The 15,897-nt window shown below is 42.9% G+C and overlaps 1 protein-coding gene across 1 annotated transcript in view; it reads left to right on the forward strand.

Annotated features, from left to right (window-relative positions):
* Positions 1-15,897, forward strand: part of ANKRD29 (ankyrin repeat domain 29) — an 84,031-nt gene that overhangs the window by 19,263 nt on the left and 48,871 nt on the right. The window contains exons 3-4 of the mRNA XM_047086883.1: positions 12,114-12,444; positions 12,546-12,706. Coding sequence (XP_046942839.1) covers positions 12,114-12,444; positions 12,546-12,706 — 492 coding nt within the window. The remainder of the gene's footprint in view (positions 1-12,113; positions 12,445-12,545; positions 12,707-15,897) is intronic.

The following is a 15,897-nucleotide window of genomic DNA, read 5'->3' on the forward strand; positions in this document are numbered from 1 at the left end:
GCATTTGAAGCGAAATACAGAAAACACGCTCTCCAGTTAGGGTGAGGAAGTTTTTACTTCAAAACACTTCTGAGAGATTGAGATTTTAGAATGTGACTTTTGTATTTAGAATTTTTTCCTATGAAGTCAATGCCTTTAAGACAAATTCAGTTTATCTCTTCTTACTTTTTCTTTTTCTTTTTTGGCTTTTGCTCTTGGGTAAGCAAAGAAAAATTTGATCTCATGAATTTCATGCCCTGTTTTTTGCTCTTGCCAAAATGCTCTGTTAACTTCATTCCAAAAAAAAAAAAAAAAGAAGTTCTTGTGAATATGTGTTCTGCCACAGCATCAAGAACAGTGCCAGAAAGGGCAATTCTATAAAAATAGATTTCTTCATTCTCCATCTATGTGAATTCACACAGTCACATACTCCTTTTGTAGCTATCGTGTGAGTCATAGTTTTTCTCTAAAAGTAACTTCTTGACCATTTGTGATCCTTGTTTGCAAACATAGACTTGGCTTCATTTTTTTCCCTCAGCTTCGTGTTATATTTGATATTTCTTTCTTTCGTTCTTTATGTACCTTTTATAAGTCGGCCTTTGAAGGAAGCCTTTCTCCCTTATCTCTCAGTTGGGGAAAGTACGGTTTACCTTGAAACAAAGAGTCTCTTTAAAAATTATCACCAGGCATTGGCAATTCCACTAACATGATAAGCAAAAAGAAAAAAAAAATGGAAAGAAACACCAGCAAAAACTAGTCTTTCCATTGTTGAGGCGGTTCCATAGTGGTCAAGCCTTGTTTAAATCAGTGCTACTCCAAGTGAGGTCTGTGAACCACTACCAGTCCACGAAATGTTGTTGTAATGAAAAAAGTATAAAAGTTGAGAGTGCTTAACTCTCTAGCGATTTGATGTTGCCATGACATCAACAATGTGATTATTTTTCTCATAACCAAGTTTTTTGTACATTACAAAATATTGGTCAACAATGGATTAGAATTTGGGGGGAGCACCTGGGTGACTCAGTCGGTTAAGTGGTTTCAGCTCAGGTCATGATCTCACTCTGAGTTCCAGCCCCATATCGGGCTCTGAGCTGACAGCACTGGGCATGCTTGGGATTCTCTCTTTCCCTCTCTCTCTCTGCCCCTCCCCCACTCGCACATGCTCTCTCACTCTCCCTCAAAATAAGTAAATAAACTTTAAAAAAAAGAGTTTTTTAAATGGTCTTTCTTCACAGATAGTTAAATATGCACTAGTCTAAATGACCTCTCCAAAATACCCTTATAGCCTCATGCCTAAAACAGTGCAGGACCCAGAGTGGGCAACAAAAAACATTTGTTGATTGACTGATTGTTAACTTAGTGGGTAATTCCTAATTCTATGATGCTCCAATATTATGTTAAGTCTTTACCATTCACTCAACTGTACATACAAATATGAGAAGTCAGCGTTTCACACTGCTTTTTTAAAAGGCATGAAATAACCTGCCTAATTCTCTTAGCTTGGTATGAGTAATTATTACACTCAAGTTTAGAGAACCCAAAAGTAATGACGCATAGCTAAAGTTAAAATTAGCTTTCACTTATTCCATAATAGCACCTACTAATTTAGCTGCCTTTGAGCAAAGAGATGAGGGAAAGGTGTTGAACTCAGTAAGGACTAAATCCATGACTCATTTGTTATGGAGACGAAATGCATCATTGGGTTATATCAGGTGAAAGCCTGTCCTTACACTTAGTATAGGAAGTCAGACTCCTTAAAGTTATGTATGTTCAAAATTGCTCTTTACCCTAAAGGACCGTTACTAACTCGGCTTTCAGATTAAGGAGGCCTGGATGTACAGCCGATATTACATACTGAATTCATAGTTCTCTTCCTTCCCTTGGCACATCGGCCTCAGGGCAGTCTTGCTGTTGGCTTTGCTCTGACATGTAGTCCCATTAATTGGGTTGTTGCCTTTTTTTCTGTGTAATTTTAGGCAAGCCACTTCATCTTTATATGTTTTGGATCCCTCATCTGAAAAACAAAAACAAAAGGAGGACAAGGACACCGTGAAGGTTAAATGACACAATGTACATGAACATGCCTGCTGGACTGACCCCACTGGTGCTCACTCTCATTGTCCTTCGCCTTGTTTCTGCTCCCTGACCAAGCTTCTACCATGGAGTGTACTTTCATTAAAAACACAGGTCGTAGAGTTACAGACATGGGGTTAAGTCCCAGCTCCTCCCTCTACTACCTTCTGTGACCTTGTGACTTTGTACAAATTAAATAACCCCTTTACAGTCTCAGTTTCTTCATCTGAAAAATTTTACCCTTGGCATGAGCTTTGTGAATTTTGAATGAAATCATCATTAGAAAGGGTCCAATGCAATGCCAGGATGCCTCCAATTTGGCTAACTATTCTTATTTTTATGCCCCATTTTAGACGTAGTCTTGACCCATTGTGTGTGAATTTCTGTCCAGGGTCTTCCTTGGGATCCTGGTTTCTCAGAACCTGGAATCTTCCCTTGCTCTTGACATGAAACATCGGTCCTTAACCATAGCATTTCTGTTTCTACTTGATGATTCCTTTACAGGACCTAACTCCCTGCTGCCCATTTTTTTCTTTGCTGGAGCCCAGAGTCTTGGAGGGCCTTGTCAGGACTCCTGTAGAAGCTCTCACTGCCATAAGATCCTCTGGTTAGCTGGCCTGCTGTGCCCACCACCTACTGTCTGCCCCCAGGCCCCCAGGACATTGCATCAGCCTCCAGGCTTCTTCACTTTCTGTAGAGCTCCCTGGATCCCTACCCCCTCAGTGAGCCTGACTAGCTCCAAGAATGAGCCAGAGTAGATTGGCCCTTGGGCCACCTGCTGAGTCCCAGCCCTGACAATACTTACTATGGAACAACTCAGGACATTGGTCCCATCCTGGGATGTGCACATCACCATGGCATTATACTACCTGTACCAGACGAAAGGCAGATGTTATAAGAACTATTTTGTCTGGAAGTTGTGTTTGATTGTGGCTTTCCCCAGAGCTTTTGCTTACATTTCTTTTTCCAGTGAAATCACTTGGATTTCTCCCCCATACCTTTCCACTTTCTGCTTGTGGCTCCTTCTTCAGCCCCAATTTCATCTGCCTCATCTCAGTGGGAACTGAGAATCCTATACCTGCTCAAAATGCACCAAAGCCAGCAGTGCCCAATGAAGGGCTATGATCTAAGCTTTGCTTGATCTGCACCTCTTGGGGAGTGGCGAGTTGGGGTTCAGGGACATCCTGTGTACAAGCAAAAGGTCCCTGGTTCAAATTCATAATTCCAGAGCACCCCCCACACATGGGCACACAACAGACATACATACACGGAGACCAGCTAATTTAAAATACATGCAAACATGCAAAGATGGAGTCAAAGCCCCTTAGGAGTAATTTTTAGGCCCCTCAGGGTCCTTCCAGCCCCATGTTGGGACCAGTGATGAGAGGTCCTTGTTGGGGGAGGGGGGTAAGGTTCTGCTTTCAGTGAAGTCATGATGGTGGCCCTCATGGGAAAATAGGATGATGTCCTTTATTGTTGCCTGTCCAATGGCCTCACTGAAGCTAGTACCACATGCCTTAGATTGCTGAATGAAGGAACCACACAAACATAGAATCCAAATCTCATTAAAGAAAAGAGCATCAGAAGCTTTCGTTCCATATCTGAGAAGCTTGCAGATCCTTAGATAATTTGTGACCATTCATTCATTAATTCATTCAAAAATAGTGAGTACCTACTATGTGCTAGGGGCTGGACATGGCATTGGACTGTGAAAAGATTGAGGCAAAATGGTTTCTGATTTCATGTGACTCACAGTCTAATGTTCAATCTCACTGAAGTCCCTGTAACCCATCCTACCTCTCAGCTGTAGGAAGCCCACCAAGGAACCCTCACGGAAAGAATAAGCTCCCTGTCACACTTGAGATTTGCACAGTTTTTAAGATACAGTTGAATGCATTACATATAATTGGTCGAACAAGGACACCCAAAGCCAAATGTTAATAAAAACATTATATTCTGCTTTTTCAACTCTGGAGGGAGGGAATCTGTTTTCTCCACAAACAAAATTAAATCTGAAGTTCACTCTCGCTCCCATGTAAGGCTGTGGGAGAATGTCCAAATCATGGGAGTCTTCTAGCCCATTTTCCCTAAGGAACGAACTCAGCTTTTTTTGGCTTCTCTTAAATGGTTTTGGTGCAATTAAAGACTAAGCGAAACAAATGCCAACTTTGCAAATGATTTGGAACTAAGACTGTGTGTATGTGTCTACTACACTTTTGCCCTTTATGGGTTTAGCAAGTTGGCAATAAAACATAAGGACTCAGGGTCCTTAGTACATTAAAAGATAATGCTCTCGCACCGCCGGCCCCTTCACAGCCCCAGTGGAATGCTAAAAGCAGCTTCAGTTAGGATGCACTTCTGGGCCCATCCATGATAGAAGCTATTATTCCCAAGGGCCAGATCAGTGAGAGGGTACTTTCCAATTATTAACCCGACTGTCTTTAAATAAATGTTCGAAGCCCTGGAAGCTGAGAGAGTTACGCAATAATGCTAAGCACCCAAATGAAAATCAAACACTTAAGACAAAAATCTAGGCAACTGGCTAAGATGTGAAAGCTGTAGGGCTGGCCTTTCTATCACAGTGTTTAGTCCACTGGGTCATGGATGAAACTCCTGGAAAACCTGCCACATATAGGTCACGGTTCATCATGAGTTTCAACTCACACAACTGCAAGGTATTTGATGGAACTGTGCCAAAGGCAATTGGCCCTCAAGAAAGCATCATCAAATCCTACCACGGAAGTGAGGGAAATCTAGCATTTTGTTAAATCACTATGATGGATAACAAAAGCAAAATTACTAGAGTATACCAAAAAGCCAAGTGTGAAAAGGCCTGGATGGCTCTTGCCCCTTGGAGGGATAGTGGGGCCATTTTGTGACGTTCCTCTATGTTGCTGCAGCCCTCCTCCTCTCTGAGAAAAAGAGGTAGGGTGGAATCCTCATACAAAGACCAGGACTCCATGGGCCAGGGTACTCCACCCAAAGCAACATTCAGATGTCCCACATAGAAGAAGAGAGAACACGCTTCAGCAAGCAAGCAGAGCACAACTTTATTAATTCATCACTGAACAATAGAAAAATTTTAGCAAACAAGATCCCAAAGAACATTCTTTTCAGAAGATATGATAAAGAAGAATAGATTGTCAAAGGACGAATCTCCTAAGAAATAGATTTAGGTATCAGAGGAAAAATAGCTAAATCAACAGCAGTATTTACAACATGCTCATTACAATCAAAAGACCCTGCAAAGTAGATACAGCATACCAACAGCTTCTATGCCATATTTTAATATCAGACTGAGCATTTAAAAAATTATTCTCATTGGAGTAAGAATGGCAATAATTTTTTTTCCTTTTTTATTTAGGTATAATTGACATAACATTATATTGGTTTCAGGTGTTCAATGTCACTGCCAAGATGGTGACTCATCTACTTAACCTGCTGCCAGTAGACACAAAGAGCCTAAAGTGCTCAGGCCACAGCTGTAGTTTAGAGTTCAATGGGACTACTACTGTGTCTCCTGGTGGAAATGTTCCTTCTTTTGGGAACCAGGACTTCTAAACTGGCAGAGAGTAGAGTTGCTGAGACAAGAAACACAAGTGACTCATTGAGAATAACTCATGAGAAACTCATTGAGAATAGGGGGGTCACTGGCTTTTACCTCTTGGTCTGCGGACTTACATATTCTTGCGATGGGGACACAGCATTACAGGAAGCTCTTCAATTTAAACTGCATATTGTGTGCTGAAAGATGGTACCCTATGCTTATAAAGTATTATCTCCAAGTTGATACTTTAGCTAATGCCTTCAACATGCCACCCCACTAAAGTGGTTGTCAGCTTTGGGTAACATGGTATAATATATGACCGGTGGATGCCATGGCCATGAGCCCATGCCTACACCTTCTTTGCTGTAAAGTGCGTCTCTTGCTTTGACATAATGCTATTTTGGATTCTGTGCTGTGGAATAAGCACTCTACTAACTCATGAATGGTAGTGTTAGCTCAGGCCCCATGGGCAGGAATGGTAAGCCCATACCTAGAGTATGTGTCTGTTCCTGTCAAAATAAATCATTGACCTTCTAGGATGACAAGTGTCAAATGTAGTCAATTTGCCACCAAGTGATTAGGTTATCTCCTCGAGGGATGACAGCATACTGGAGACTAAGGATTGGTCCCTGTTATTGGCCAGTTAGTGGTCACAGTAGTTAAATCACATTTGGTAAATGGGAGTCCATGCTGTTAGGCCCATTCATGGCTTTCATCTCTGCTGCCATGGCTACATCATACATGTCTCATCATGCCAATACTGGGGAGGTCAATAATAGAGGATGGTTGATGTCAACTGGTAAAGTCATTTTGTCTATTTGGTCATCTAGTACCTCTCTGATGGTGACTGCTCTCCATTGTGCATTAGTATGTAATATAAAAAGCTTCACATTATCTGCCTCTTCCAATATGTCTACCCACAGGTCTCTATCCCCGGCCCCTTCTCCCCAGTCTTGCAATCTATCTCCTGCCTAGGACCTGAGCACAGTTCAAGCCATTCTTCTCTGTCCCTGGGTCATGTATAATCTAACCTCGGGCCACTTCTCTCCATGCAAAGTAAGTGGCCATGTCTTCCACCTGAAGTTCTGGTTTTCAAGCCTCCATCAGTCCTAAGTGGTGGTAGTGCAGCCACCATCCATTTTCAGCTTACACCCATATCCATCTCCCCATTCGAACAGCAAGCCACTAACCAAGCTCAAGCTTTTTCCTTCTCCATCAGGATGTCCTAAGGGCTTTCCACAAACAAGAAGTGCTCACTGAAAGAGAGGTGCTGGCGACATGCTCGTGCAGTTTGCTGGTGCCATCTGTTCCTGCTCAGACTTGGTCCCAGATATGCCACTACCTTCTCAGGGTGGATTATTTCTGGGTCCACCAACCTTGTGACAGAACCTAGCTCGTGATGGGAAATTCTGGCCATAGAACCACTTGATGTCCATGGTCAAGAACTCTGTCTGCTAGGGCTCAGTAGCATCCCACCTTGGGTTCCTCCTGGGCTTTATCTATTCCCTGGCTGCGTCGATAGTCTCCCATTTAAGTTCATGTCAGGCTTCTGAACTATTATAAGAGGGGACTTCTTATTTCTAGTTCTACTGATCGTTTACATGATTCAACCTCATACTTAAGCTAACTGTGCTCCAGGTACCAGCTGGAGAATAAAACTCAAACTGAGTCATTTGATGATTCAAGGGGAACAGTACTTAACACAGGACCACCTGAGGGTCAGTAGTCCACCCATTCTCCTGGAAGCCAGCCCAGAAGATGCTGTACCTAAACTGCACTATTTGGGGTTTTCCTGAAGGCTTTGGTGTTAGGTTGTCAGTTTACATAAAGAAATGTCCCCAAAACAGCTCTGTGAAATTCACTGATTCATGTGCCATTAAGGGATTATTGAGGAAACTGTGCCTTGCTCCATATGATTTCACTTTTCTCTGCAATAGCTGGCCTTCTTTCATGCAGCTGAAGAGTTTTGATTTTACAAACATGATGAACCATGATCATGGTTGATAGTGTCTCTCCTCTGCGTTGATTGCTAAAAAGCTTAAAGCAAATTGTATGTCCTTCCTGCTTCTCTTTTTATGCTTTCCTTCTTTTCTAGATTTGCGTTATCTTTCCTATTTTCAATTTTCTCTGTCCCACTTTTAAATCCTTATTTTATTTTTACCCTGTTTTATTCTATATCATTTATTTAAGAGAATCTAAATATTATCTGGCAGGGGTATGAAAAAGCGAACAGATACATAGAAAGTTTAGTGCCTATAATGTCTGCTTACACTGTCATTGGAAGCTTTGAGAAAAATCTCAAATAACAATGTGACAGTTTAGATGGACGTATAAAATTGGTGTAGCATTCCTAAAAAGCAATTTTTACTTATGAATTGATAGTTTTCACAATATTCATATGCTTTCGGTCTGGAATCCTAGAATGTATCCTAAAGAAATAATGAGGAATGTGAATAAACCTTAGGTATAAAATAGTTATTAGCATTATTTTTAATTATACAAACTAAAAGGAACTTATAGATCTTATCTTTGAAGAAAGGACTTACAATAAGAGAAAGGACTAAACGCTGATAAATTGGAGGAAGGCTAAATAGAGTATAGTGTAGCTAATTTTAAATGCAGGATTTTCAAAGAATCTTTAATGCCAGAGGAAAATACTCACACGATCATGTTTAATTAAAAAAAAAAAAGCAGAGTACACATACTTCCGATTATGTTACTGCATGCTTAAGGAAAGATCAGGGGTATATTTAACCCCTGATGACCCTGGGAAAATGTTTTATAGGCCATTGTTGTCTTCTGCTTTTTTCTCTTCTTTTTGTATTCTCGGTTGGTAATCAGAAAAAAAAAATTCATTTCATTAGGCTAAAACTTCCACCTTAAGAATATTTATTGAGTAGACAGGTAGGGATATCGCCTATCAGAGGCAATAATCAAAATCTATGTGTATCACCTGGATTTAGTTATAGGTTGGGATATTGCCTACCAAAGGCAGGGATATTACTTATCAAAACTAATAATCAAAATCTATGTGTACCACTTGGCTACAGTGCTCCAGCCCCTTCTCATAGTACCTTGTCAGCAATTCATTTATTTGGAGGGATATCACCTGTAACCTTATGGTTATAAAATGCAGAACAGGAAACTTCATTCTGACATTTACTCAACAGACATTTGCATACAAACCTGGTAAGACAGCATGGGAGACAGAGCAGGAGTTCTACTCTCTTTGCCTGGGTCCAAATACCACTTTCCTACTTCCAGTCCTTGTGATAATGAACAAGTTTTGCATCCACTCTGAGTCTCAATTTCATTATCAATGATAGCTTTCACAGGGGGTTGGAGTGAGAATAAAATTCAGTGACATTCAAAATACAAGCACATAATGGACACTAATCAATGTGGCTGAAGTTCTTGACCCTTTGTCCCCCAAACCTTGCTTCCATTCTCATCCTGTATCAGAATACTTTCAGCAGAAAGTGGCTTACACAGCAAGAAGTCCAGGGACAAGGCAGCCCTGTTTGTCCACATAGACCTTAGTGACACCATCTGTTTGTCCTGCCACCCTCAGGAGATAGCTTTCCTCATGGTCACAAGGTGACTGCATCCTTCCAGGCATCAGATCCACACAGGACAGTGTGGAAGAAAGGACCTTCTCCTCCTGGGTGTCTCTCCTAGAAGCAAAGAAAACTTTCTTATAGAAGCCCCCAGCACACCTCTTCTCACGTCTCAGAGGTCAGGATTTGTCACATGCCCCACCTAATCCAGACACTATCACCAGCTTAGATCAGAGAGCTTTGGGCAGAAAAGGGGGCTGGGCTCCCTGAAGCATATCCCAAGGAGGAGTATGGTAGATGACTGAGCAAAATTAGTGTTCTGATATGGAAAAGGAAAGGGGCCACGGATGCGGGGCAGATTATTCAATGCTGGGCCACTACACTCTGGAACGTGTGAGGCTCATCTAATGTAAATTCCAAGTGAAGAGACTGAGCAAACGAGCCAGGATGTGGGGTGGGAGTCAGACAGGGAATGTAGACAGGCAAGTGGTCCAGAGCAGACTCTTAATTGGGGCGAAGGGGCCTGATCACAAAAAAAGAGGAGGGAGACTGCTCAGGAGACCAATCTAACCTACTTCACAGTTCTGTCTAGATCAAGTCCTGCTGGAGCATAAACTGGGACAGTGCAACATCGAGAACATACACATGGCAGTCTGCGCTGGCGTGAACAGAAGGTGACAGAAAATATGGCCTCATTTGAGATGAACACGGATGTCTGTGCATGAGTCATGGAGGCCTGCGGACAGACGCGGTGGGACATCTGACCGTGGATACATGGAGAACACAATCCCTTGAATCTTCTATTGAATCAATGATTCCTAAACCTTGACCACCTACCATCTCTCCTGCTGCAAACTAGCCCCTGAAGAACATGAAAGATATATTAGAAAACCCAGGGTCTGGCTTTGAAGAATTTAAACTCTGCTGGAGGAATCAAAAGTAACAGAAGTGAAGTCTAGGAGCAACACGAGACACTGTGGTGTCAGCAAAGCTGGGAGAGAGATGGCTGAAGGGCAGGGTGCAGGAGGGGGACTTAAGCCAGGAGGAACCCCAGGAAGGTCAGGATCTGAGTTAGGGCAGACAGAAGAGGAGGGAGGGAAGAGAGACCTAGGGATGGGAGGGAGGGTGATAACAAGGAAAACTGCTGACGAGGATGGAGACACTCTGCTGGGTAGTGAGAAATTATTCGGATAGAGAGGGTAGGGATAGAGAGGATGGGGTAGGTAGGGTTTCGCATATGAGGCCTGGTGCGTCACTGTTAAATTTTGGATGGGCCTGTTTAGATAGAGTTGTCTGGTGGTGATCACAAGGGTTTTGTTCTGTTGGGGGCTCTATTATGAAAATGAACTTAGCCAGGCACATGGGATGATGCCCAGGCATATTCTTTCCCGCGACTTCCACAAGAATCCCATCAGCAACCTGGCCAGACCACTGCCAAAACCAACTTTGAGCAGCAAGTGATAGTGGAAAGGAAATGGGCCTCGGAGCAAGACAGACTGAATTAAAGGTCTAGCGCCATCACTCAGCAAATTATGTCATCTCTCAGAAGTTAGATTTTTCAGTTGTGGAATGGGCATAATACCCACCCCACAGACAGTACTCAAAATATACTCTCTTCCTTCCTTTTGTTTATCAAAACTATGAAAGCAAAACCTCCTGTGCTCAATCTTCATAATAATGTTGCATGGCAACTTCAAAACTATCTCATCCATAAACACCTAAGGCAAGGCAAAGTTTTGAGTCTTTCTTGATTTAAAAATTGAAATTTTCTATCAAAATTTTTAATGTTTTTATTTCAAAATAAAGCACAAAGTAATACAATTTATCCATAGCAGATAAACATTTTTATTTCATCATGAGCTTTTATTTTTTATTTTTATCTTTTACTTTTGAATTAAATATTCATTACCAATTCAGTTGAGAAGAGGGAAGGAGACACAAACAGAGGTGAGGGGGAGGGGATGAGCACATTCCTACCTTGTGAGGGTGGGAGACAGCTACTTTTACTTTAGCATCTGAGTTTTCTAAAAAGACTTTTATTGTTTTTTACGCTTTAAAAACAATACATTTTTTAATTTAAAAAATATGACTCTCTGCTTTTATTTCCCCCAAACCAACCCTGGGCCAGCAGCAAGTATGTGTGAGGGAGTAAACAGCTCCTGAGACGCTCCAGCCATGAAGGGGAAGGCCAAAAGGAGGAGGTAACCGGTGTAATCAAAAGGAAGAGGGGTACGCGTAACATTTCAAATTTTGCTCTTCACCTTCAAAAAGGAAAATACCACATATCACTCATTCAATCAAAAGGCTTGTTTCCCAGCTCTTTCCCCAGGAGGAAAACAAAACATAACAAAACAAAACACACAAAAAAAAAGATTATTAGGAAAGAAGAGAGAGAGAAAGAAAAGAACATCTAAAACGACAGTAATGAAAATGAAAATAGCTCTTGATAGGGTGGTAGAACAATGGGTGAATTCTTTTCTTGTGTTTCATCTATATTATCAATATTTGTGCTATAATTAAGGTTGGAAGTCATCTGATGCAGACCGTGCTCTTTTGGAAAATGTGTGGTGTGAGGTTGGGGGTGGGTGTGTAATGTGTATAGGCAGATATGAGTGTGGGAGTATTATGTGTGAACCTGTGTATGTGTGGAGTCTTGAGCGTGTGTATGTGTAGCAACATTGAGGATGTACGTGGACTGTGTGTAGGAAAGAGGGAGGGTGCGTGGACAGGAGTGTGGACAGCACTGTGTGTGTTGACGGTGGAGAATGTGCTCAGTGTAGCATTGTACACTGGTGTGTGTGAGACTGCGATTGTGGCTGTGTGAGCAGTGGTATGTGGGTGTGGTGTGTAGGTGTGGTATGCGTGCGTGTATGTATGGAGTGCGCACTGTGCCAGCGGAGATCAGCGTCTGCTAGGTGAGTTGCCAGACAGCAGGCGCCGATGCTCCTGCTCCACAGCTCTACCCCCAGCCCTCTGTGGCCCCGCCCCGCCCCCGGTGGCCCCGCCCCCGGTCCAGTCTGAGGCGGCGGCGGCGGGAGCGCGCGGCGCGGGAGGCCGCCCCACTGCGGAACGCGGCGGGGAAGGCAGAGCGGGCTGGAGCTGGCGCCCCGGGCCGGAAGCGCGCGGGTCGCGCAGGGGCGGCCGCGGACATGTGCAAGATGTCCTTCAAGGTGAGCGTCGCGAGCTCCGGGAGGGAGTGCCGGGCCGGGCGGCAGACCTGCGGCGGCGAGCCCGCACCTGGGGACCTCCCGGGGTCGCCGTCGCCGCCGCCGCGGCCCACAGGGTGGAGTGAGCGCCGCCCAGGGTGCTGGCGGGGGACTGGAGGAAGCGACCTGGCTGGGATGGCTCCTGTGGTTTGTGGTTTTGGTTGTGTGGGTTCTGCCTCAAAGGCTTTCGGTACTTAGGGTCTGGGAGCCTGGCGGCCGGGCGAAGGGGCGGCGGGGACTGTCGCCCGGGTAACGGGCGGGGGCGGGGCGGGGAAGAGTCTTGCAGTCAGCACTTCCCTGCGGCCGCGCCTCGGGACAGACCGGGGCTGCGGCAAGGATTCCCGGTTCTGCGTCCTCATTTCGGAATGCCAGTGGCACCACTGTCGCCTCCTCTCCGGAGCACTTTTTGGACGCTGAAGCTGAGAGCTCATCAGCACGGAGTGGAGCTGCAATTGATTACCAGGCTTCAGTGTCCAAAGGAGTCTTGTTTTAAACGAGTTTAAAGTCATTCCATTTAATCTTCACATTTCAGGATGAAAGTGATGATACTTGATTTGCCTCTGTTGAGAGGTCTTAATAAAAATAATAGTTAAAATATACTGATGTGCCTGATTCTGAGCCAGAGGCACCTGGGCGCATCTTCTGAATCCTGAGGAAGACCCTTGAAATGGTACGTTCCTGTGTGTCTCTCCTTTTTTTTTTTTTTTTTTTTAACAAGAAGACTAGAACGTGGAGAAGTTAACTCATCACAGTTTTGCAGCCAGTGAGTGGTGTTAACGTTAAAATCGCGATGTGTCTGGCTCCAAAGTCAGGGTAATCCCATCTCTTATAGTAGCTCATGTAAACAGAGGGATGATATGCTGAGATTTGCATGTTAGAAAGATTACTGGCCACAGTTTGGGAAGGGAGCACCTCTGGGGTCATCTTGCTAAATTGTAGGGGCTTAGTGAACAGGTGTCTGGGATGGAAGCAAGTAAACAAGTGTGAATGACCAAAAAATTTTAGTGTGTGGAATTCCGTAATATTATTTCCTGAGTTATGGAGGGCTACGGAGGTGAAGATAAAATGTTTGGTTTGGGACATGTAAAGTCTAAGGATGGATGGAAGTCCAAGTAAGACAGATATGTAAATTGGGAGCCCAGGAGTATATAGTCTAGGCAGGAGATACAGATGCGATGTAGGAATGAACTGTGTTAAGTGGTAATTAAACCCATGAGAGTGAATGTGCCTAGTGATACCATGTAAAAATGGAAAATAGAGGACTGATGACAAAATCTTGAAGAAGGTGAAGACTTGAGAATGAGCAGAATAAGAGAAACCCATTAAGAAAACTGGAGAGCAGCTACAGATCTGTGAGAACAATCATAAGCATGTGCTGATTTAAGTCAAGGATCTCCAGTCCTTCGATAAAGATGGGGAGGAACTCAGTGATAAATACCAGAGAGAAATTAAGCTAGGAATTGAAAAGTGTCCTTTGCATTTAGTAACAAAACAGCCACTGGTGATCTTGCTCAGAGCAGTTTCAGGAGCCAGATTGCAATAGTTTCAAAAGAGAGTGGGTGGAAACCACAAGTGTCAAAAACAGTTTCAAAAAGTTCTGTAAGAAACAGTGGCTGAAGCAGGAATTTGGAGTTGGCCACGGGTTTGTTTGCTTTAAAATGGTAGACACTTGACCATCTTTAAATGATGACAAACATCTCAACAATAAAAAAAAACAACCAGGGCCCCTGAGTGGCTTGGTTTGTTAAGCATCTGACTCTTGATCTCAGCTTAGGTCTTGATCTCAGCGTCATGAGTTCAAGCCCTTCACTGAGCTCCATGCTGGGCATGAAAACTACTTAAAATTAAAAATAATAATAATAAAAAAATAAAGACAACTCGATTTAAAGATGGACAAAGGAGATGAATAGACATTACTCCCAAAAATATATACAAATGGTCAATAAGCACCTGAAAAGATGCTCAAAACTATTAATCATCAGGGAAATGCAAATCAAAACCATAATGAGACACCACTTCATGCTCACTGGGATGACTATAATCAACAAGACAGACAATGTCAGGTATTGGCAAGATGTGGAGAAATTCAAGTCTTCATACATTGCTGGTAGGAGTGTAAATGATGCAGCCATATTAGGAAACAGTCTGGTCGTTCTTCAAAAAGTTAAATATAGAGTTACCATATAACCCAGCAATTCTACTCCTAAATATATACCCCCCAAAAATAAAAAGCTATGTTCACACAAAAACTTGTACACAGATGTTCATTTTGTTATTCATAATAGCCAAAAAGTGAAAACAACCCAATGTCCATCATTTGTTTATTATTGATAATAAAATTATATTAAAAACAAAATGTATGTATTAGCTTGAGCTGCCATAACAAACGATTATAGACTGGGTGGCTTAAACTACAGGCTTTTAATTTCTCACAGTTCTGAAGGCTGGCATGTCCAAGGTCAGAGTGCCAGTAGATTCAGTGTCTGGTGAGAGCTCTCTTCCTGGCTTGCAAACAGCCCCCTTCTCACTGGATCCTTACATGGAGGAGAGAAGAAGCTCTGGTGTTCCTCTCTTTTCTTATAAGAACACTGATCTCTCGGGGCGCCTGGGTGGCGCAGTCGGTTAAGCGTCCGACTTCAGCCAGGTCACGATCTCGCGGTCTGTGAGTTCGAGCCCCGCGTCAGGCTCTGGGCTGATGATGGCCCAGAGCCTGGAGCCTGCTTCCGATTCTGTGTCTCCCTCTCTCTTTGCCCCTCCCCCGTTCATGCTCTGTCTCTCTCTGTCCCAAAAATAAATAAACGTTGAAAAAAAAATTAAAAAAAAAAGAACACTGATCTCATCATGGGGCTCTACCCTCTTGACCTCATCTAACCTAATTACCTCCCAAAGGCCTCACCTCCAAATTCCCAATGTGATATCACATTGTGGGTATCCCATTGGGTATTAGGGCTTCAACATATGAGTTGGGGGGAGACACAGATCCTCAGCCCATACCACGATATATCCATACAATAGAATATCATTTAACCATAAAAAAGAAGGAAGAAGGATACATGCTACAATGTGGATGAGCCTTGAAAACATTATATTAAGTAAAAGAAGCCAGACACAAAAGGCCATGTGGTATGTGATCCCATTTATATGAAATGTTCAGAATAGGCAAATCCACAGAGACAGAAAGCAGATTCTTGGTTGCCTGCGGCTAGGGAAGAATGGAGATGGGGAGTGATTGTTAATAGGTTGCTTTAGATTAATAGGTTAATAGGCTTTCTGTTAATGAGGTTTCTTTTGGGGGTAATGCAAATGTTCTGGAATAGTGACAGATATGCAACCTCAGGAATACACTAAAAACCACTGAATCATGCTTCTTTTAGAAGGATGAATTTTTTTAGTATGTAGACTATAATCTCAATAAATATTTAAATTTTTTATTTATTTTATTTTATTTTATTTTATTTTTTGAGAGAACACATGCAGGCTAGGGAAGGGCAGAGAGAGGAGAGAGAATCTCAAGCAGGCTCCATGCTCAGCTCAG

This window comes from Lynx rufus, unplaced genomic scaffold (genome assembly GCF_022079265.1).
Source record: "Lynx rufus isolate CCGP_SWC_20201006 ecotype Redwood Valley unplaced genomic scaffold, mLynRuf1.p SCAF_22, whole genome shotgun sequence".
Lineage (NCBI taxonomy): Eukaryota > Metazoa > Chordata > Mammalia > Carnivora > Felidae > Lynx > Lynx rufus.